Here is a 23,324-nt window from a genome sequence, read left to right as displayed (position 1 = left end):
AAAATAATGACATTACAGTCTAACTTTTCTACATAGTTTATTTTAGTGGGCAAGGTACATGCAGCAATCAACTTGGATAAAACAGGGATCGAAATATTTCTGCTTCACAACGTTCACTGGATTTCTCTCGAGGCACTGTACACATACACAACTTTTTAAATCCAGACATATTAGATTTGAATATCATTGCTCAACTAATATTCAGAAAGGTATGACTGGTAACCACCTGTCTAATGTGTCTGCATTCATATATAAAAATCTGGAGAAATCATTACATTAACAAATGAAGGAAGATGTCATTAAGAATAACAGCGTTAGCTAACATGGAGAAGCACTTCGGAAACAATCAGCTGTGACCTTGTCCAAGGAACCATCCGGGACGAATGACATAGGAAAATCAGGAAAAATCTCATTCTGGATGGCCGAGTGGGGATTTGAAATCCTCTTGTTCACAAACATGAGTTCGCCCGAGATATCAGATGATACTAGAGTTACAATTATCTATCAACAAATTGAGAACGGGTAAATTACATAATTTATTTGCACATTCTTTCTTGGATTAGACCACAATTCTCACCATGAAAAATCAGAAATGATCGAAACCTATCGCCTCTCATCTGTGTTCCGCAGGACGTCAAGGCCTGCCCTGCATTTCTTGAAATCTGCAGTGCAGCACAGCACAATTCCAGAAAATTATTGAACATTCGTCCTTCCGGCAACTAAACGCCGTGGCTACAAATTGGCTTTTGCCAAAGAAATTGGCATTGCTATTCGTGTGTCCTTCATCTAATTGCACTCAGCTGCTTCGTATTGCCATTACGTCTTTTTACTATTATTTACATCCTAAAGTTCAGAAGAGTTTCCACTGGCGCCAAGAAAAACTGTCACAATTAGGGCAGCAGGAAAATCTTGCAGGAATATTCTGTGAGCTCTGGCACCTCCCCAAGACCCTAACATGCTCTTTTCTGGCAATATCTGCCCATCTACTAATAGATGACGACAAAGAAAATCATTCCTCCTCGCACGTGGAAAGGATGTATTTCGTTAAGCAAAAACTGAGAAAATTACTTTCATGCTGCTGGTCGGACAATTCTCTCTTTCGAAAAGCATTCCGTATAGCAGGCGCACGTAATATGCTTAACGCTAACACGCAAAAAAAAATCATAACTTAACGTAAACGGTATTTTACCCATCTTTTTTTATCTTTTTAACATTTGTGTGATAGACGCTCACGTCTTGGGCCGCATTGATACTTGCCTTGGGTCGCATGCGGCCCGCAGGGCGTGGGTTGGTCACCGCTGCTCTAGACTGTACAACTGCAAGCTAGTTTTAAGGCGAGGATAATGCAGCATACCAGCCATATTTGGTCATGAATGTGTATAGTTGGGAAGACGATTACAGCAAAGCGCAGGCGAGTGTAGCTGTTGTGCTTTGCGAAATGTAACACAGCAGTCACAATATTGCATGTCGGGCCAGACAGATACTATGTGGAAATAGTGAACGCAGGAGTATTCAAGCAGCAAGGTGTCACAAGCCTTTCCCCAACAGAGGCCGTCAAGCTGTTTTATGTACTTGCCGAAAGACTGTTTCTATTTTGCTTCTTTTTTTCACAATTCAGCACACTTTCTTCCTGTTTTTATGCTTGACCTGCGTTCAGTTTTTGACGATCCACTGGGCCATTTTACCATTAAATCTGAGGGGGTGAGATGGGAAGTTTCCCTTGTTAATGACTTCCAATAGACTTCACACACATTTTCAAACCGTTACGAAACATTTTATCGCTGTCCCTCCTCGTGTATAAAACAGCTTCAAAACTCAGCATCAGCTATGACGTTACAATTTATTGCTTCTTTACTGCTAACTCTGTTCGCAGCACACGTTGCAGACAGTACGTGTATGTACCACTGAATGTAATGCACGAGCAAATTATATCATTGTAAGGCACACAGTTTAGGAGATATGACGTTATAAACATTTATATGCGTGGAAAAAGAGCTTTTGCTTACAAAGGCGCGCAGTAAAACTTCATCAGGCATGACGTTTTAATTTATTCCTTCTTTACTACTAACTCTTTACGCAACAGAACTGGCATCCAGTACAAGCATAGGAGTCCATTCAGAAACCATTAAAACTGCTGCACCACAGGTTGTCCCCTACCTGACGGACTTACTTAATGACTCTTCACAGCAAGGGAGAATACCCGCTTGTTGGAAGACGGTCAATGCAGTTATTATCAAAACGCCAGAGGACAAGGACTCAACAGACCCAAAATCATATAGACATATCTGCCTACTGAAGGCCTCAGTCCACATCAGTATGAATTCCGGTAACACCACTCTATCGACGATGCAGTAAACAGGGCTTTACACATAACTCAGAGCATACAGGAAAAATATGTGATGTCAATTATTAATTAATATAATTGGTGCTTTTGACAACCTTTGGTGGCCTGCGATATTCAAAAAGTTAAGACAAATGCAAATTCCAACAGCTTTATATAACAGCTTCCTCGACTACTGCAGAGACGGAGTTGTAGAATGGCGAGCAGGCCACCGAAGGGTAGACAAGAAAATCTCCAAAGGCTGCCCACAGGGGTTTCCATATGCGGACACATATTTTGCAATGTTGCTATTGAGCCGCTAATAAACAACCTACACAAAGATGATAGAGTAAATAGGGTGGTAGCGTACGCTGATGATTTGCAGTGGTATCGGGTAACTCAAAAGGAAACTTAGAACAAAAGACTACGCAGCTCCTCGTAGACATCAATGAATGGTGTAGTAACAATAAACTTACAACTGCAACTAATAAATCGATGTATTTACTATTGAAAGGCGAACTTAAGAGAAACCCCAGCATCAAGCTAAATAAAACAATCTTGCAACGCATTTTTTTTTTTCTTTATTGTGATTTTAACACCTTATACAAAGGCGGGCTGGCAGCAGCACAATACGCCGCTCTTCAGCCTTGAGCGTTACAACAAGTAGTACATAAAGGTGGCACAGAGTAGACAGTAAAAACGGTGGGCAAAAAAATGTAGACACTAAAAATCGAAAAAACATGGAGCCGTTCACGCTGGACGAGAAACATCACTAACACTGGGCGACACGATGCACAGAACATGGATGATGGCGACGGCACGTGAACGGTGGGGGCGTGACGGCGAACAACACTACACACAAACGAAGGCACACACACGAAACACTGACGGCGATGATCTCCGGCGCGCGAATGTTCACTGAGCGTGTACGAGTCCGGGGACCTGCCAAGAGAGGAGGTGGAGGAGGAGGAATGGGAAGGGGAATGGGAGAGGGGGGAGCAGAGATGCCATGGGCAAAGGAGAGAGGGGGAGGGAGGAAGGGGGAGGGGAAGCCCGGTGGAGAGGGGAGGAGGGAGGGGGGAAAGGAAAGAGGAGGGAAGGGAAGGGAGGGAGGACACAGGAGGTGGGGGGGAGGATTGCAACGCAAAAATGTGACAATATATCTAGGTTTACACACTGACGACAAACTGAAGCTTACTGAACACATCAGACATACAACCGACAAAATAATGAAAATAATGTATCAATTAGCAAGACTAAATACTACAAAATTTAGACTACCCACATAGACAACACGTACATATTATATCGCACTATTTGAATATATACATTATGTGACCAAAGGTATCCGGACACCTGGCTGAAAATGACTTACAAGTTCGTGGCGCCCTCCATCGGTAATGCTGGAATTCAGTATGGAGATGGCCCACCCTTAGCCTTGATGACAGCTTCCACTCTCACAGGTACAGATTCAATCAGGTGCTGGAAGGTCGTTCCAAAACATATCAAAGGTGTTCTATAGGATTCAGGTCAGGACTCTGTGCAGGCCAGTCAATTACAGGAATGTTAATGTTGTGTAGAAACAAGAAGGTGCTTGAAACATCAACGTAGGCCTGTGCTGTTATAGTGCCACGCAAAACAACAACGGGTGCAAGCCCCCTTCATGAAAAACACGACCACACCATAACACTACACACGCTGACAGATGACGTTCAGCGGGAATTCGCCATACCCACACCCTACCATCGGATTGTCACAATGTGTACCGTGATTCGTCACTCCACACAACGTTTTTCCACTGTTCAATCGTCCAATGTTACACTCCTTGCACCAAGCGAGGCGTCGTTTGGCATTTACCGGCGTGATGTGTGGCTTATGAGCAGCCGCTCGACCATGAAATCCAAGTTTTCTCACCTCCCGCCTAACTGCATGGTACTTGCAGTGGATCCTGGTGCACTTTGGAATTCCTGTGAGATGGTCTGGATAGATGTCTGCCTATTACACATTACGACCGTCTTCAACAGTCGGCGGTCTCTGTCAGTCAACAGACGAGGTCGGCCTGTACTCTTTTGGGCTGTACGTGTTCCTTCACGTTTCCACTTCACTATCACATCGGAAGCAGTGGACCTAGGGATGTTTAGGAGTGTGGAAATGCCGCGCGGGATTAGTCGAGCGGTCTAAGTCGCTGCAGTCATGGACTGTGCGGCTGGTCCCGGCGGAGGTGTGTGTGTTTGTCCTTAGGATAATTTAGGTTAAGTAGTGTGTAAGCTTTGGGACTGATGACCTTAGCAGTTAAGTCCCATAAGATTTCACACACATTTGAACATTTGAGTGTGGAAAACCCGCGTGCAGACGTATGACACAAGTGACACCCAGTCACCTGACCACGTTCGAAGTCCGTGAGTTCTGCGGAGCGCCCCATTCTGCTCTCTCTCATGATGTCTAATGAGTACTGAGGTCGCTGATATGGAATACCTGGCAGTAGGTGGCAGCACAACGCACCTAATATGAAAAACGTCTGTTTTTGGGGGTGTCCGGATACTTTTGATCACATAGTGTAGCGTGCTTTGCAGCGGGCGCCTGGGCGCATCGACTGAGGCTTGCAACACGTAAAATCATTGTGAGACGTGGCCAAAGAAATGTTCTGCTCAGGTTGTCGAGGGCCTTCGGCACAACATCGGCGGAGGCAGTGCGCGTGGTGATGGGAGTGTGCCCCATTGACATCTACATCCGTCAAAAAGCAGCAGCGCTCTAGCTGAAGAAAGGCAGACGCGACAATGTATTTGAAATTATAGGAGAGGACATCACTGAAACGCGCCGACTAAACCGCTGGAAAAATGACACTTGACAGAGAGAATGGGATTCGACAGAAAAGGGGCGTCGCGTCTACCCCTTTATCCCCAACATTAAGAAACGAATCATATACAACCGCTCGCTCACCGATAGATCTGTACCTACAGATTGGAAAATTTCGCAGGTCGCACCAGTGCTTAAGAAGGGTAGTAGGAGTAATCCATCGAACTACATACCTATATCATTGACGTCGGTTTGCAGTAGGATTTTGGAGCATATACTGTATTCAAACATTATGAATCACCTCGAAGGGAACGATCTATTGATACGCAATCAGCATGGTTTCAGAAAACATCGTTCTTGTGCAACACAGCTAGCTCTTTATTCGCACGAAGTAATGGCCGCTATCGACAAGGGATCTCAAGTTGATTCCGTATTTCTAGATTTCCAGAAAGCTTTTGACACCGTTCCTCACAAGCGACTTCTAATCAAGCTGCGGGCCTATGGGGTATCGTCTCAGTTGTGCGACTGGATTCGTGATTTCCTGTCAGGAAGGTCGCAGTTCGTAGTAATAGACGGCAAATCATCGAGTAAAACTGAAGTGATATCAGGTGTTCCGCAGGGAAGCGTTCTGGGACCTCTGCTGTTCCTGATCTATATAAATGACCTGGGTGACAATCTGAGCAGTTCTCTTAGGTTGTTCACAGATGATGCTGTAATTTACCGTCTAGTAAGGTCATCCGAAGACCAGTATCAGATGCAAAGCGATTTAGAAAAGATTGCTGTATGGTGTGGTAGGTGGCAGTTGACGCTAAATAACGAAAAGTGTGAGGTGATCCACATGAGTTCCAAAAGAAATCCGTTGGAATTCGATTACTCGATAAATAGTACAATTCTCAAGGCTGTCAATTCAACTAAGTACCTGGGTGTTAAAATTACGAAAAACTTCAGTTGGAAAGACCACATAGATAATATTGTGGGGAAGGCGAGCCAAAGGTTGCGTTTCATTGGCAGGGCACTTAGAAGATGCAAGTCCACTAAAGAGACAGCTTACACTACACTCGTTCTTCCTCTGTTAGAATATTGCTGCGCGGTGTGGGATCCTTACCAGGTGGGATTGACGGAGGACATCGAAAGGGTGCAAAAAAGGGCGGCTCGTTTTGTATAATCACGTAATAGGGGAGAGAGTGTGGCATATATGATACGCGAGTTGGGATGGAAGTCATTAAAGCAAAGACGTTTTTCGTCGCGGCGAGATCTAGTTACGAAATTTCAGTCACCAACTTTCTCTTCCGAATGCGAAAATATTTTGTTGAGCCCAACCTACATAGGCAGGAATGATCATCAAAATAAAATAAGAGAAATCAGAGCTCGAACAGAAAGGTTTAGGTGTTCGTTTTTCCCGCGCGCTGTTCGGGAGTGGAATGGTAGAGAGATAGTATGATTGCGGTTCGATGAACCCTCTGCCAAGCACTTAAATGTGAATTGCAGAGTAATCATGTACATGCATGTTGATGTAGAGGCTAAAACGTATAGGTCCCGTTTGTGGCATGGTCCATTTGCTCACGGGCCATGGTCCGTATCCAGAACACCTCCATCGGTTTCATCTCAGCCGAACATCCATGTGCACTTGCGGAGAACTAGGAACTCCTGAACATATCACAGTGTAAAGTGACAGACTCACACACACATACGACCCCGAACTGAGTATGACAACATGAGGCAAAGACTACGATAGCCACACGACACACAAATAAGAGCAAACACACAAACACGAGAACAGGCTACTTGAAATGACACAGAGACAGGCACAAACACAGAAACGGAGTTGGATGCTGAAACAGATGCAAACAGTGAGATTAATATACAGACCTAGATGTAAGATAGGACTAAATTAAGAAACATAGAAATGAATCAACTGTCATTTCAATATATATAGAAATGTTTTGAGTAATAAAAGTAATTTCAGTGATACAATTGTTGATTAAGCTTAGGGAAAATAATACCTGTAATGAAAATGATGTAATATAAGAGGAATACAACACGCCAGTACACATAAATTATCATGAGTATATTATGTATGCCACATCGAATTTGCAGGCTCGATGATTTGCCGAGTCCCCACACCCGAGATATCTAGGTGGTGGGATCTCACATACAAAACTAAGTACTTTAATATTATCTTTTGTTTCTTCTTCCTAAATGCAAAATTCTTATTTTAGAAATTTTTTCCGAGTTTATAAGATGTCATAAAGTGATAGTATGCCATAATCTCTTGCCACCTTCCTAAATTTCTGTCTTCTATTCACTAGTCGCTAATTATAAAATTTTGCGAGACCGCTACGGTCGCAGGTTCGAATCCTGCCTCGGGCATGGATGTTTGTGATGTCCTTAGGTTAGTTAGGTTTAACTAGTTCTAAGTTCTAGGGGACTAATGACCTCAGCAGTTGAGTCCCATAGTGCTCAGAGCCATTTGAACCATTTTTTTTATAAAATTTTCATTTCTTAATTACTTCTAACTCTATAAGTACTTAAAGCTGCAATATTATTAACCCCCTCACAAATAAGAAATATTAAATAAGTGTCACATTCTGTACATGCACAATTTCATATTGTGAAAATACGATCTGTCTTAGTAACTAGGTTGCAGGTCATTTACAAATGGTAGCAGCAAATAATAATAATAATAATAATAACAATAATAATAATAATAATGTGCATAGATCACTTAATGTACCTGCAAAATGATATCGTTCTACGACATACAGTTCAGGGGATAAGACATCATAAACATTGAGACGCATGAAAAACAAGTTTTTGCTTAAAATGGAGCACAGATTACTCTGTTCATATTTATCCAACGTTTCTCAGCGATTTCCAATAAACATTGAGCATAATTTTATATCCTTCCTAAACTTTATCTCACTCAGATGCTTAAACGCAACTATTTAATTTGTAAAGTTCTGTAATAAGATAGGCCGGCCGCGGTGGTCTCGCGGTTCTAGGCGCTCAGTCCGGAACCGCGCGACTGCTACGGTCGCAGGTTCGAATCCTGCCTCGGGCATGGATGTGTGTGATGTCCTTAGGTTAGTTAGGTTTAAGTAGTTCCAAGTTCTAGGGGACTGATGACCACAGATGTTAAGTCCCATAGTGCTCAGAGCCATTTTGTAATAAGATATTTGAAGCAGTTTTATACATGAGCGTTGGATTCTCTAAGCGATTGGGGGTTTACCGATTGGGACTAAACGCCCAAAATTAAATCCATTAATTTTCACACCCGTTCAATTACTACAAAATTGAATAAGATAGTTCAAATGGCTCTGAGCACTATGGGACTTAACATCTGAGGTCATCAGTCCCCTAGAACTTAGAACTACTTAAACCTAACTAATCTAAGGACATTACACACATCCATGCCCGAGGCAGGATTCGAACCTGCGACCGTTGCGGTCGGGCGGTTCCAGATGAAGCGCCTAAAACCGCTCGGTCACACCGGCCAGCCAAAATTTAATACATTGACTGCAAACAATGGTAACAGGCAGTCAATGAGAAACAGAGTTATTGCATTCTAATACGTAGTACGCGATGTGCTTTATTCATATTAGTTGACAGTTCTGCAACAAACCGAGAAATGGAAGCTCTACCTCTGATTTCATGTTCTCACTAATGGCAGCTTTGTCAGGAAGTATACGTGTAAACAGTGATAAGTGCCCCAGAAACACGGTTGACAGTAGTAGTAACGTGTGCGGTGTTCGCGCCAGGATAATGCCTTCCAGGGTCGATTTGTACAAATCTGATGCTGATGTGGATAAGTACTGACCTGGATCCTATAGAACACCTTTGAGATGTTTCGGAACCCCGACTTCGTGCCAGGCCTCGCCGACCGACATCGATACCTCTCCTCAGCGTAGCACTCCGTGAAGAATGGGCTGCCATTCCCCAAGAAACCTTCCAGCACCTGACTAAACGTATGCCTGCGAGAGTGGAAGCTGTCATCAAGGCTAAGGGTGGGCCAACATCATATTGAATTCCAGCATTACCGATGGAGGGCGCCGCCAACTTGTAAGTCATTTTCAGCCAGGTGTCCGGATATTTTTGATTACATAGTGTATATGTCTATACAGTGATACCTGTACATCATGTGTTGCGAGTCACATTGAAAGGAAGTTGTTGTCCACTCATCTCCAAGCACTGCAGCCATTCGGTTGTCGCGTGGTATCGCAGTGGGCAGCCGAAAATGATGTGGCCTATGTCCTTCTCCGCGCCGCAATGACGTAGGAGCGAATCAGTCAGTTGTAGTCGATAAACGTGTAGCCGGAACCATCCGTCCATGGTTAAACCAGTGACGGGACATCGTACAGGAAACTTCCCGTGGTAGATGCCACAGGAGTACCACGATCGTGCAGGGATATGCGGTAATATTGGTTCAAATGGCTCTGAGCACTATGGGACTTAACATCTTAGGTCATCAGTCCCCTAGAACTTAGAACTAGTTAAACCTAACTAACCTAAGGACATCACACACATCCATGCCCGAGGCAGGATTCGAACCTGCGACCGTAGCAGTCGCGCGGTTCCGGACTGCGCGCCTAGAACCGCGAGACCACCACGGCCGGCTGCGGTAATATACAGGGTGTTTCAAAAATGACCGGTATATTTGAAACGGCAATAAAAACTAAACGAGCAGCGATAGAAATACACCGTTTGTTGCAATATGCTTGGGACAACAGTACATTTTCAGGCAGACAAACTTTCGAAATTACAGTAGTTACAATTTTCAACAACAGATGGCGCTGCGGTCTGGGAAACTCTATAGTACGATATTTTCCACATATCCACCATGCGTAGCAATAATATGGCGTAGTCTCTGAATGAAATTACCCGAAACCTTTGACAACGTGTCTGGCGGAATGGCTTCACATGCAGATGAGATGTACTGCTTCAGCTGTTCAATTGTTTCTGGATTCTGGCGGTACACCTGGTCTTTCAAGTGTCCCCACAGAAAGAAGTCACAGGGGTTCATGTCTGGCGAATAGGGAGGCCAATCCACGCCGCCTCCTGTATGTTTCGGATAGCCCAAAGCAATCACACGATCATCGAAATATTCATTCAGGAAATTAAAGACGTCGGCCGTGCGATGTGGCCGGGCACCATCTTGCATAAACCACGAGGTGTTCGCAGTGTCGTCTAAGGCAGTTTGTACCGCCACAAATTCACGAAGAATGTCCAGATAGCGTGATGCAGTAATCGTTTCGGATCTGAAAAATGGGCCAATGATTCCTTTGGAAGAAATGGCGGCCCAGACCAGTACTTTTTGAGGATGCAGGGACGATGGGACTGCAACATGGGGCTTTTCGGTTCCCCATATGCGCCAGTTCTGTTTATTGACGAAGCCGTCCAGGTAAACATAAGCTTCGTCAGTAAACCAAATGCTGCCCACATGCATATCGCCGTCATCAATCCTGTGCACTATATCGTTAGCGAATGTCTCTCGTGCAGCAATGGTAGCGGCGCTGAGGGGTTGCCGCGTTTGAATTTTGTATGGATAGAGGCGTAAACTCTGGCGTATGAGACGATACGTGGACGTTGGCGTCATTTGGACCGCAGCTGCAACACGGCGAACGGAAACCCGAGGCCGCTGTTGGATCACCTGCTGCACTAGCTGCGCGTTGCCCTCTGTGGTTGCCGTATGCGGTCGCCCTACCTTTCCAGCACGTTCATCCGTCACGTTCCCAGTCCGTTGAAATTTTTCAAACAGATCCTTTATTGTATCGCTTTTCGGTCCTTTGGTTACATTAAACCTCCGTTGAAAACTTCGTCTTGTTGCAACAACACTGTGTTCTAGGCGGTGGAATTCCAACACCAGAAAAATCCTCTGTTCTAACGAATAAACCATGTTGTCTACAGCACACGCTTACAGCAGAAAGACGACGTACAGAATGGCGCACCCACAGACTGCGTTGTCTTCTATATCTTTCACATCACTTGCAGCGCCATCTGTTGTTGAAAATTGTAACTACTGTAATTTCGAAAGTTTGTCCGCCTGAAAATGTACTGTTGTCCCAAGCATATTGCAACAAACGGTGTATTTCTATCGCTGCTCGTTTAGTTTTTATTGCCGTTTCAAATATACCGGTCATTTTTGAAACACCCTGTAGCTGCATAATGCCCTCCTCTTTGCTGGTACGTTAGGCGCCACAAGGTTCTGATCTGCTGCTGCAAGTCGCGCAGTAAGAAATGCGGTATTTTATTGAAGCTTAACTTCGCAGTTTCTCAAGACAAGCAGCTCGTACCTTCGCATTGTTTACAGTCGAGGTCTTCAGTTTAACGCTATACGAAGCACAAATTTAAATTGATCTATTACAAACTATTTTGTGAGATAAGCTTCTCATTGTGTACCGTGCGTGCCCGCTTAGCCATATATCTATTTGAAGGTTCGAAAACTTAACACACAATATTTTTACGGACTATAAGACGCACTTTTTTCTTCGAAAAATTACCTCCAGCATTCAGGTGCGTCTTATAATCGAAATTAATATAAAAATGTCCAGTGTTTGATTTGAAATTCCCGCAAGTCTTAGGAGAACATGGAAATTAGTATATGTAGGACATGGAAACAGAGCAGCCGAGCGGCATTCCTGCCTTCCACCAACTGAAGAAAAAACATTCGCGATTGGCGGGCTGATAAAGGACAACTGAAAAAAAAACGAGGAAGACTAAACTTGCAAATAAAAGACTGAATGCAAAAACTAGAACATGCCATATTGAAATGGATTCAAGGACACCGTCAAAATGGCACTGGAATTAATATAAAAATGATTTAAATACACGCTCGTAAGCTAGCGCTGCAGTGGAACTTAACACACATTAAGGGTGGAGTCGGTTGGTGCCATAGGTTTATGGACTCAGCATGCGAAACAAAACCAAAATGTCTAAGAAAATGCCACAAGAGTGGAAGAGAAAATATTATCTTTCCAAAGCATCCAGAGAAAACCAGTGTGGAACTAAGCCAAACAACGAATATGGACGAAACTCCTCTGGCATTTGATGTGCCGAGTAACAGACCGGGTGAACAGTGCTACAACTGTAACAAGTGATCATGAAAAATTCACTACACTGTTGTCCTTCCATGTTGTGCTGACGGTACTAAACTTAATCCAACCATCATTTTCAAGCGCGAAACAATGGCAAAATCTTCTGAAATACCGCCATGTGTCGTTGTTAACATACATGACAAGTTTTGGATGGACGAAGCTGGTACGAAATTATCAACATAAGGGAGAGAAGGAAAGGTGTTTTATTCAAGAAGAGTTCCCTTCTTACGCTAGATCACTTTAATGGTCATTTGAAAAGTTCTGTGAAAGAGTAATTGAGGCTCGGTAATACTGAGGTTGCTGTTATTTCGGGAGGACTTACTTCACAACTCTAATCTCTTGATGTCTCGATAAATAAACCATTTAAAGTATATATGAGAGAAAATGGAACAAAATGGATGATGAATGAAACCTGACATAAATCCACGGCGGAGGGAACTTTAAAACGACCTACAATCAAACAAGTCTGTCAGTGGGTGAAAAAGTCGTGGTCTAAAGTGAGGCCGGCCGCTCTGACCGAGCAAAGGTTAGTTTGGTTTAAGTCGTTCTAAGTCTAGGGGACTGATTACCTCAGATGTTAAGTCCCATAGTGCTTAGAGCCATTTGAACCATTTTTTCTTTTTTCTAAAATGAGAGAAGACATTATTGTTAAATCTTTCAACAAGTGCGGCATTTATTTTCAGGGATTTTAAAGGTCAGTTCGGCTTTAAAAACTAAGATTTTTTGTCTGTCTTTGCAGTCTTATAATAAAAATGGGAGAAATATTATTTAAAAAAATACTTAAAAATTAAGGTGCGTATTATAGTCCCTTAAAATACAGTAACCTTAGGTCCTGATAAATTATACAATTTATAGGCGTTGACAGAATCTAGCAACTATCTCTGCCGCTATATGTCAGCAATTACACCGGGAGTGTGTTAGTATCGAAATTGTCAGCCATTAGTGCTTCTTGTGCAAAAATAATTTTGTTTCTTTATTGTTATTTCACCACCCTACCCCCGACTCATACCGCTAGGGGATGGTCTGAGACATAAATACAAAAATATTTCAACGTTTTCATTACTTAGAAACTTATTTGGAAAAATTTGTAAATTTGTGGCAAGCTCTTATGGGACCAAACTGCTTAGGTCAATGGTCCATAAGCTTGCACACTACGTAATCTAACTTAAATTAACTTACGCTATGGACAACACACACATCCATGCCCGAGGTAGGACTCGAACCCACGACGGGGGAGCCGCGCGGACCGTGACAAGACGCCTTAGGCCACGCGGCAAACTTTTTAGAATTTCACATTATCGGCGCAGATTGAAATCAATCCACATCCGCCAAAAATTGAGAAGAGTCATCAATGACGACGCAAGATAATAATGGATGAATATGTTCTTCAAGTGAACATTGTGATATTGCTAGCAAGCGCCGATAGAGCTACTGTGACCGCAATCAATTCCGTTTCAGATAGTGCTGCCGTCACACGGCTGCTCTGCGCAGCTGACGGGATGTTGTGCAATTTCATCGGTAGATGTCAGGTGTATTACTATAGCGATAGACAGCCTATACAAATGTACTGACATCTACCAACGAGATCCCGCACTATAAAATTGCCCGCATAACGCAGCCTTTGGTTTGCAATGCGATTGGAGTGCTGTAAGCATTATTTATTTGTGGAACGCTCAGCACATACATATTTCTTTATCCTGTTTCCCATGTCGTATAAATTGATAAACATTGTCAGTCAATATAACTGGAAATAGACGTTCACTCTCGGTAGCACTCGTAAGGCTGTTAGTTATATTAAGTCTGCCGACGGACGCTTAGTCAAAGGTGCATCAAAAGGTGCACCCACCATCGAAGTGACCTTGACTTTCACTGAATTTTTGAACGCGCAGATAAGATATACTTGAGTATAATCTGCGCCATAATTGAAACCAAAATTAGAGTTACAAGAACTTCATAACGAATAGCATGATTTGGGATTATTTATCGTTAGCTATAGTTTTGATTATAGCTCATAGTTTGAGATGGTGAGTGAAGTTATTGACACTAGGAAATAGTGTCAAACTGAGATATCGGAACATTTCCGACACATTATTCCGTGTTTTGGATTCAATAGAAGCTGACGGCGGGGGACGCAGGCAGAAATATTTGCGCTGTGCGTAGGGATGTTGCTATTGGACAGAGCACGGCAAGAAAATGGTTTTGTCGTTTTAAGGAAGTGTGTTTCCACATTAGAGACGCTTCACGTTCAGGAAGACCATCAGAGTTTGATGAAGATCGTTTAAACGTATTAATCCACGTCAGTGTATTCGCGAACTGGGAAATGTGATGAACTGTTATCGATGAAGATCGTTTAAACGCATTAATCCACGTCAGTGTACTCGCGAACTGGGAAATGTGATGAACTGTTATCGTTCTACCACAATATGACATTTGCATGCAATGGGGAATGTTCAAAAATCGAGTGTATGGGTAGCGCGTGCTCTAAGCCTGGAATGGCAAACCTTTTAGCTTACCTTGACCACAATTGTGTTGGGAGGGGGAGGGGGGGGGGGAGAAATATTTTGGCTGTACATAATATACTTAACACTAACACGCTGAGGAAGAAAAAAAAGGGGGGAGGAGTAGGAACGGTCGGACGTATGGCGTAGGTGTCGCGGGCTTTCAAATTGAAAATGTTCTTTCATCAAAACTTTGCACAAACAGAATTTTATAAATTTCGCGTTGTAGACGCTCACGGGCCGCACTGATACATGCCTTGGGCCGCAGGTTGGACACCCTTGCCGTATAGGCTGAGAAACGATATGTTAGTGAACACTTGTAAAAGTTGCAAACATGTTTACATGAACATTTTAGTAAACTTCTCACATTGGGACATAGTTATCATATAAAATTTGCAAAAGCGATACAACGAGAAACTATTCCACAAAGCTGGCGTCGCAAAATATTTCACAAGGTAAACAGGTCTCAGAAAACGTCGACAGAATGGTGCCCGCAAGAAATCCCAGTCAGCTCGAACCAAGAGACAATTCTGTGAAAACAACATTCTGAGCGTGATGACCGATCAGCGCAGTTACAGGTTCGCTCCAATGGTTAAGAGGTTGTCAGCAACCAGGTTACATGGGATAACGTCTTCAAGGGCGCGCGGCGTTAGACTGCCTACTTCTGCTCCTTGACATTTCCGACATCATCGGATGTTCGCAACGCTTACGTCAGTGATTCTTTCCCATGTACTACCAGCCTGTGTTTAAAGAAACAGCACTTCATCTTCTTCATACTTTTGTCGTTAGGCAGAGGGCGAAGAAACTCGAACTTACTGTTGTGTCGACTTCAGGACGGCGGAGGTAGGTGATATAATTTGATGTATACATGACATTCACAGTGACTATAATTCATTAAAATTCCGGCAACCCAAAGACGCAGTTACTGCAACAGGACTTACAATGGACACTGATGAACCACCGCCGCTTTGTACAACTTCTAAGTAAAGGTAACCCGAAGTGGCTCCCGACCGTCCTGACATCTGCGTGTGGAAATCGTTTAGATTTCAGAGCTATGCTTATCACCGAGTTTTTTCTTATTTGAAAACGTCAGTTACAAGTTCTGTATCTGTTGCAGATTATGTTAATTTAAATGTCTCAGATAGTTACCAGTTGCTTTTATTAACGTGCGTGAAGCCTTTCGCGGTGCGTCAATAAAGTCTGTCCAACGTTAGCGTTCCCTCAACATCTTTATTTAGTCATCAACAACGAATTTAGAAAAAAAAACTTGGATTGTTTACTGCCCTGTTATACTTGCGAAAAGCTCCCAGGACAACTGGAATTTTTAGTCCATTTTCTCTTGATTATGCCTTATGGCTATGCCACAGCATTTATATGGACCTAGATGAAGGTTTGAATAAACTTTTGGCGTGCAACTGGTTGGCTGTATGATTCCCATTGTATAGACTGTAAGATTCTCCGTTTCATATTAGTCAGGCGGAGGTTTTAAAAACCGTCGATTTTCTTATAGGCTTAATATCCCACAGACATTGGAGTCGACAGCATGAAATACTTTGACAAGGGCTTAACAAGTGATCAAGAAAAAATAATAAGTGACATAAAAAGGTCACAGTTTTTCCTATTTTTGCAGGGACAGGGACAACGTTTTTCCACTGTTCAGTCGTCCAATGTTTACGCTCCTTACACCGAGCGAGGCGTCGTTTGGCATTTACCGGCTTACGAACAGCCGCTCGACCATGACATCTAAGTTTTCTCATCTCCCACCTAACTGTCATAGTACTTGCAGTGGATCCTGATGCAGTTTGGAATTCCTGCGTGATGATCTGGATAGATTCATTCATTTCCGTGTCCAGTCAGCATTTCCAAAAAATAGCAGCTACGATAACTTGTGTCATTTCCTTTCTAAACACCTTGTATTGTGCTAGGTGTCAGCACTCACTGGAAGGATTCCCCATTTCTTCAGGTTGGTTTTAGGCGGTTGAGGGACCTCCATACAGTCTCTGGTCTGGATAGATGTCTGCCCATTACACATTACGACCCTCTTCAACTGTCGGCAGTCAACATACGATGTCGGCCTTACGCTTTTGTGCTGTACGTGTCCCTTCACGTATCCACTTCACTATCATATCGGAAACAGTGGACTTAGGGATATTTAGGAGTATGGAAATCTCGCGTACAGACATATGATGCAAGTCACATCCAATCACCTGACCACGTTCGAAGTCAGTGAGTTCCACGGAGCACCCCATTCTGCTCTCTCACAATGTCTAATGACTACTAATGTCGCTGATATGGAGTACCTGGCATTAGGTGGTAGCACAATGCAGCTAATATGACAAACGTGTGTTTTATGAGGTGTCTGGATACTTTTGATCACATAATGTATGCTGAAAGATCATTTAAGGACAACAGCTATGTTCTTTGTTGCAGTTCATGACCTAACAGGTTGAGAGTTATCGACAGTGATCAGGGACAAGCTTGAAAGTTACGAACTTGATTTGTCAAATTTGTGTGGACAGGGCTACGATGGGACGTCCGCTATAAGTGGATATCTTCGACAATCGCAAGCTGTACTTTGTGAAATTTTCCTCAAGCTAAACATGTACACTGCATTGTGTGCATGGTCTTAATCTGGATTTGTTTTGTGCTTGTTCTGTTCAGCCAGTTCGAAATTGCATTGGCACAGTATCAAAAATGTTCAAATGTGTGTGAAATCTTATGCGACTTAACTGCTAAGGTCATCAGTCCCTAAGCTTACACACTACTTAACCTAAATTATCCTAAGGACAAACACACACACACCCATGCCCGAGGGAGGACTCGAACCTCCACTGGGACCAGCCGCACAGTGGCACAGTATCATCAGACTTAAATTACATTAACGGTTCGTCACAATCTACAATATTCTAATAGAAAAAGATGCCAAGTTTCGTGATGAGCATATGAGAAACAGTGGTCTTTTGCTCATGTGTGAAACCAGATGCGTTGAAAGACACGATTCACTAGTAAGATTTAAGAATATTTACACTCTGGTATTGTACACTCTGGAAGTTCTGAAAGAGAGCCAGTATCTGGATACATCAGCTAAGGCCAGCTAGATTCTTTGTGCATCAGAGAAGAGTGAATTCTTGTTCTTATTTCTTGTACTTAGAGAAATGTTTTCACTAACTTTGCAATGAGCAAGGTATTTCAAAAAGTTGACTGTGGTCTCTTACAGGCAACTGAATACATACAACACTATTGTGAAATCTTGAGTGCCTCACATGAAAATGAAGATAGCAAATTAAAAGGGCTATTCTGTGAAATAGAGTAATTGGTCAATTTTGATGACTGCTTTCTTATCAAGAGTGTCAAAACCACTAACCATCCTTTTGTATAGTTTTAGGCTTACTGCAGTTAACATAAATGGCAGCCTTGTGCCAGAATTCTCATTATTTATGCTAAGAGAAAGAACACTGTTCTTCATTTCTGCCATTGTAGAATGGATAGCCCTGCCCATCACCTGGAGTAATTTTGAGAAACATGTAAAACCCTATGTCTGGACTCGCTTTGGACACAACTTCTATTGCATATGTCATTTTTCACTTTGTCTCCTAGCTGGGTGTTGATATCAATCTGGCACCGTCACCGGAGCATCTGAAAGCTGATGAACTGGGCAAGAAATTTTTTCCCACTGAAAAGATGTGTTATAATTTTAAAAATGACTCATTCCATATCATTGCAAGAGTTCACAATTATGAATCACAGAAAATGCACATAATTAATTAAGACACTGTATCTTGTCCATCTCCAGGGACATGTACAGTTTGGAAGCATTACCAGCATCATAAATCTCAACTTCATATGAACTGTCACATCTTTGTCTCCATGGGCAGAGATTTATTGAAATGCTGTCCCACAGATAGCAACCAACTGCCTTAACTCTGAATTTTAGGGTGATGTAACTCATCTGGAAAGGTCTGAAACAGAAAGACACACATATGTAACTAGACATACAATCACTTTGCTGTACTAAACTAACTGTTTCTTAGGTGATTTCAGAAAGTGTCAGCAGGAGTAGCACTGCATGTGTAGTAACCTGGTAGCTTGAAAATACCATGTGAAACTGTGACAGAACTTTGTACAAGTACTTTTTACTTCCTACAACAGTGTGTTTGAAAGATTCATGGGTGACATCACCACTGTTAAAAAGTCCAGGTTTCCTAAATAAATGGGACTGTATGTTGATGATCCAAATTTAGGAGATGAGCATAGTACATGAAATTATGTCTTTCAACTATTCACAGGAGCAGCAAAATGGAACTCTGATCAGGACGTACGAATAGAGTGCAATAGCAATGAGATCCTTGTGGCAATACGAACAAGGACTGGTGCATTCAATGGTATGGTGTACCCTCGGGGGCTGTCGAAGAATTCCAGTTGCATGGCTGAATTTCTCCAACAGCCATCACCTGTCCGTTACAAACTGCCACTTCGCTCTTGCAACACGATGAGTACTGAACTTGTGAGTCTTTATCTTTTTACCTTTGTATCATGTTATTTGCACTGGCACTGAGCACTGCCACTGTTATGTTTCATCTGTTGTTCGTTGCACAAAACTGTATTAATTTCTTGTGCTACTTTCACCTTTGTTATCTGCAGTTCATGTAAGATTTAGATAGTACAGAACTTAATGCACATTTAGATATTTTAAACTAAGTTTAACATTATTACAGAAATGTGTATCAGATCACTTTTTTTTACCAAATATATCACAAAATTATGCTACAATCACAGAAAGTTGTGTGTGTGCGGGGGGGGGGGGGGGGGGGGGGGGTTGTGCTAACCATCTGAAGTCCTTTCATTTTATTCTGAATGAATCTACAGTCACTGTGCAATGACTGCATAGTAAATAACAATAATACTTACTTACATCCTAAAAACTTCAATGCTACATAAAAAAGAATGTGACGAAATTTTGTTTCTGCAGTGTTCAAGAATTATAATAATTTAGCTGAAGTTTTACACAGTATTGCAACACATTTGGAAAGTGTGTCATATTTGATGAAATTAAAGAAATGGTGTTCTGATGCAGTTTACTTTTTAACCATAAGCCACACGTATATTTATTCAATAAGAATATCATTATTTCCTAATTGCATGCATCTGGTGATCACTTAGCAGAGAATTTTTGTTATGATTAAATAAGTTTCTGTTACCTGCATGTAGGTAGCAACATTTTCTTAGAATGAGTGTGAGGGATTTTGAGACTGTCAATCACAGAGCTGAAACATACTCATCTTCACAGTAAATTCACTCTGACAAAGTTAAATAATACTGGGTAATGAGGATTATTTCTTTTCTTTCACTTTAAAGTGGAGAGTTATGGCAATAAAAGCTAAAACAAATAGAAGTAAAAAAAGTTATTTAAGAAACTTAGTTGATGCTATAGCTGTTGAGAGCAAATGTGAAACATAAATTTGCAGCTAGCAACCTGAGGATGTGCATACTTTGCAAATGGAAAGGAAGTTGCACATGACTGAACTACATTTCTTAAAACTGAAATGGAATCTGTTGCCAACTAAGAAATAATAGCAAGCCATTAAAAAAGACAATGGCAAGCAAAGTAGAAACTTGTGCAAATACCACTGAATTACATGAAAGAGATTACTTGAGATTTGTTTTTTACAAAATTGTGAGGAATGGCTAAGGTAACAAAATAAACAGTGACAAACAAAAATATTAATGAAAATAAACTATAAAAAGAAGGTATGCACTAGCAAAGTATTAGTATGAAAACTAAATGGTAACAAAAAATCAAGTATGAAGCATCTCACAAAATAGGCAGTTTACTTACTACGAATGTGTTACTTACCTGAAAATGTAGAAAAATCTAGTTCAACTCATAACAAAGTACGCTTTGCAATACATTTGCCACACCTAGAATATCTTATTAACAGTATGTGGAAGAAGTATTGTATGACTGTTAAATTATCAAAACTTTCACTCTTGTAATTTTTTAAATTATTTTCAAGAAGCTGCGATATACTGATATTTGTGATGCTGCTCAATATAATTAAGCATGCAAAAACAGTTAAAATTTGGAGTTATAAATGCAATTAACAGTCTGCGCTGACATTTTTTGCAAGGAATATTTAAATGATAATATTTGTTTATCATAACACAAAAAACTTGGTTTTAAAGTAAGAGGACCTGCTGATAATTTGTGGTTCAACAATATATGATAAGGTAGATGCCTGATTTGAAGACTTCTGCAGCAACATATGCAATAATGGAATATCCAGGATGGAAAAAAATATGTATAACAGGATAGACTCACCAAGCAGAGGAGGTGGTAAGCAGTGGAGGTGCACAAAAAAGTGGGAAACACTTAACTTTTAGTCCTTTGTCAAATCAGAGGAAACAAAACGTAGTGCTCGCTAATTGGGAAAGTGTGGAAAAGAACAGAGGCGAGCGGGGGGAGGGAGGGGGCTGAGAGCAGGACGTGGAGTGCAGAGAGTGAGGTACATGACAGATGGTACTTGGGAAAGATCTTGCTGGGGTGGTACAAGTAGATTCATACAAATGAAGGTTAGGGGAGAGGCAAGCCGAGAGGAACACAGAGGTGAAAAAAGAAATAGAATACTGAGGAAAGTATTCACAGTTGGAAAACGTTATAGAAGAGATGAAAAAGTTCCAAGAAGGCAGATGAGATGGAATGAAAGAGAAAATAACAACAGTGAATAAGAGCTTGGTGTTGGAACAGAAGAGAAGAAAGGTATGGAAGGACAAGCAGGGGACAGGAACTAGATAAGTTTTAGTCCAAGGTTTTTTTTTTTTTTTTTTCAGAATGAAGCATGTGTTACAAGGAGAATTCCCACATGCACAAATCAGAACAACAGCTGTTGCATGGTAATATAAATGGGACACTACACTGAGCTGAGAATCATACTCAGCAATTGTTTGATGGTGGCTGTTGATGGATAATTTGTGAGTGGTCATACCCACATAGAATGCTATGCAGTGTTTACAGAAAAGTTGATGTACGGGGTGTTCAGATATTCCTGTTACAAATTTCTGGGGCTTGTAGAGGGGACTGAGGAGACAATATTCTTAATTGGAACGCTTGCCCAGAAATGTACCGTTTCTGTGCTACAGCCATTTGTAAACATGTTTGCTAGGTACGTATGCAACAGGGTTGTTATGGTGGGGGGGGGGGGGGGGGGGAGGTTACTTACATCAGATTGGCTGATGACATTTGACATCTGTCCTACTTTTCTGACCTAGTTCAAGCTTCATTCACATGTCTGTGAGTGTTAGAGCAACATGGTAGAGTACATGTTGAAGAACACACTGACATAATCCTGTATTGTGAAGCTCACAGTAATCGCAGAGCTGTTTGTCACCTCTATCAAGACCGTTATCCAAAATGTTCAACTCCATCACATACCCTTTTCACCACAATTACACTATGGCTTCAAGAAAGGGCTAACTTCACCACCAGCAGGCGTGACTGTGGTGCTCCAAGGAGATGTGGCACAACTGAATTGGAAGAGGCCATACTGTAAACAACAGTGTTTCTGAAAACTGATTAAGTTTCCTTTTTGTTTCTGTGGTTATTAATGAGTGGAATAGTAGAACAAACGATGTACTGAGTAGCTCCTAAAAAATTATTTGTAAAAGTGGTCGTGTCGCCAATATGTGTCCAAATGGTTGTAGCATGGAAACTGTATGCTTCCGGACAAGAGTTTCAATTCAAAATATTATCTACCCAGTACCCTCTACAAGTCCTAGAAGTTTGTAATGGGGATTCCCAAACGTGCTGCATAATGTATCTGCATTTGCATGTGGTTCAGCCTTTGATGAGGTAAGAAATGCAAGTTACAGGGCTGGAGTATAAAGTGGTAGTGAATGTACAGGGAAGATCTTGCATGTGGGGCTTATACACAGTATGAAAGATACTACTGTGTGTCGCGTCAGCTGTTCAGTGCCTCCTCTATTTGCTGAGTAGCAGTATAGAAAAATATTACAGTATGGCAGTATGTGAAAAGTAAATAACAATAGTGTTGCAATTATTGCCTAGAAATGGAAATCAGCAGAAATGGTAGGAAACAGTTAAAAATTGAATGTCTGCAGAAGGACATTGAGAAAGAAATGCATATTTAAATTAAAATGCATAACCAATACTGAAACACGAGAACCCGTTACATGACAAATGTGATCAGCTAGTTTAATGTAATTTCACTTCATATGAATAAATGAATTGAGAAAGTGAGTCCTCTCACAATGACCAGTGGATGTAAAACGGGAAATACCTAGTTTTTAATTTGAAATGACTGCAGAAAGTAATTTTTATTTTTATATTCATCATGAAAATTGTCTACGACACAAATTTTGTATGTCATTGCAGGGTGATGGTGGTATTGAATACTTCAATACTATTGTTATACAACCACATTTGAAACTGGTGACTAATCAAGGTCGAGGATTTCACATTCGATGTCGCTATCAAACGAAGGATAAACTTATCTCCAATAATATGAATGTGAGGTATGTAGCAGATTTAGCATGAATTTAATTTTGACTATGTTCTGTTTCTTAGGTTTTGACCTACTATATGAAGCACTAGAAACTATTGTA

The 23,324-nt window shown here is 41.6% G+C and overlaps 1 protein-coding gene across 2 annotated transcripts in view; it reads left to right on the top strand.

Annotated features, from left to right (window-relative positions):
* The window catches only part of LOC124555116 (cuticlin-4), a 248,103-nt gene that overhangs the window by 209,235 nt on the left and 15,544 nt on the right, over nt 1–23,324 (top strand). For both annotated transcript variants that reach the window (XM_047128919.1, XM_047128920.1), the window contains exons 4-5: nt 18,992–19,209; nt 23,095–23,234. In XM_047128919.1, the coding sequence (XP_046984875.1) occupies nt 18,992–19,209; nt 23,095–23,234 (358 nt within the window). The remainder of the gene's footprint in view (nt 1–18,991; nt 19,210–23,094; nt 23,235–23,324) is intronic.

Source organism: Schistocerca americana, chromosome X (genome assembly GCF_021461395.2).
Source record: "Schistocerca americana isolate TAMUIC-IGC-003095 chromosome X, iqSchAmer2.1, whole genome shotgun sequence".
NCBI lineage: Eukaryota > Metazoa > Arthropoda > Insecta > Orthoptera > Acrididae > Schistocerca > Schistocerca americana.
This window is presented reverse-complemented; position numbering and strand designations above follow the sequence as displayed.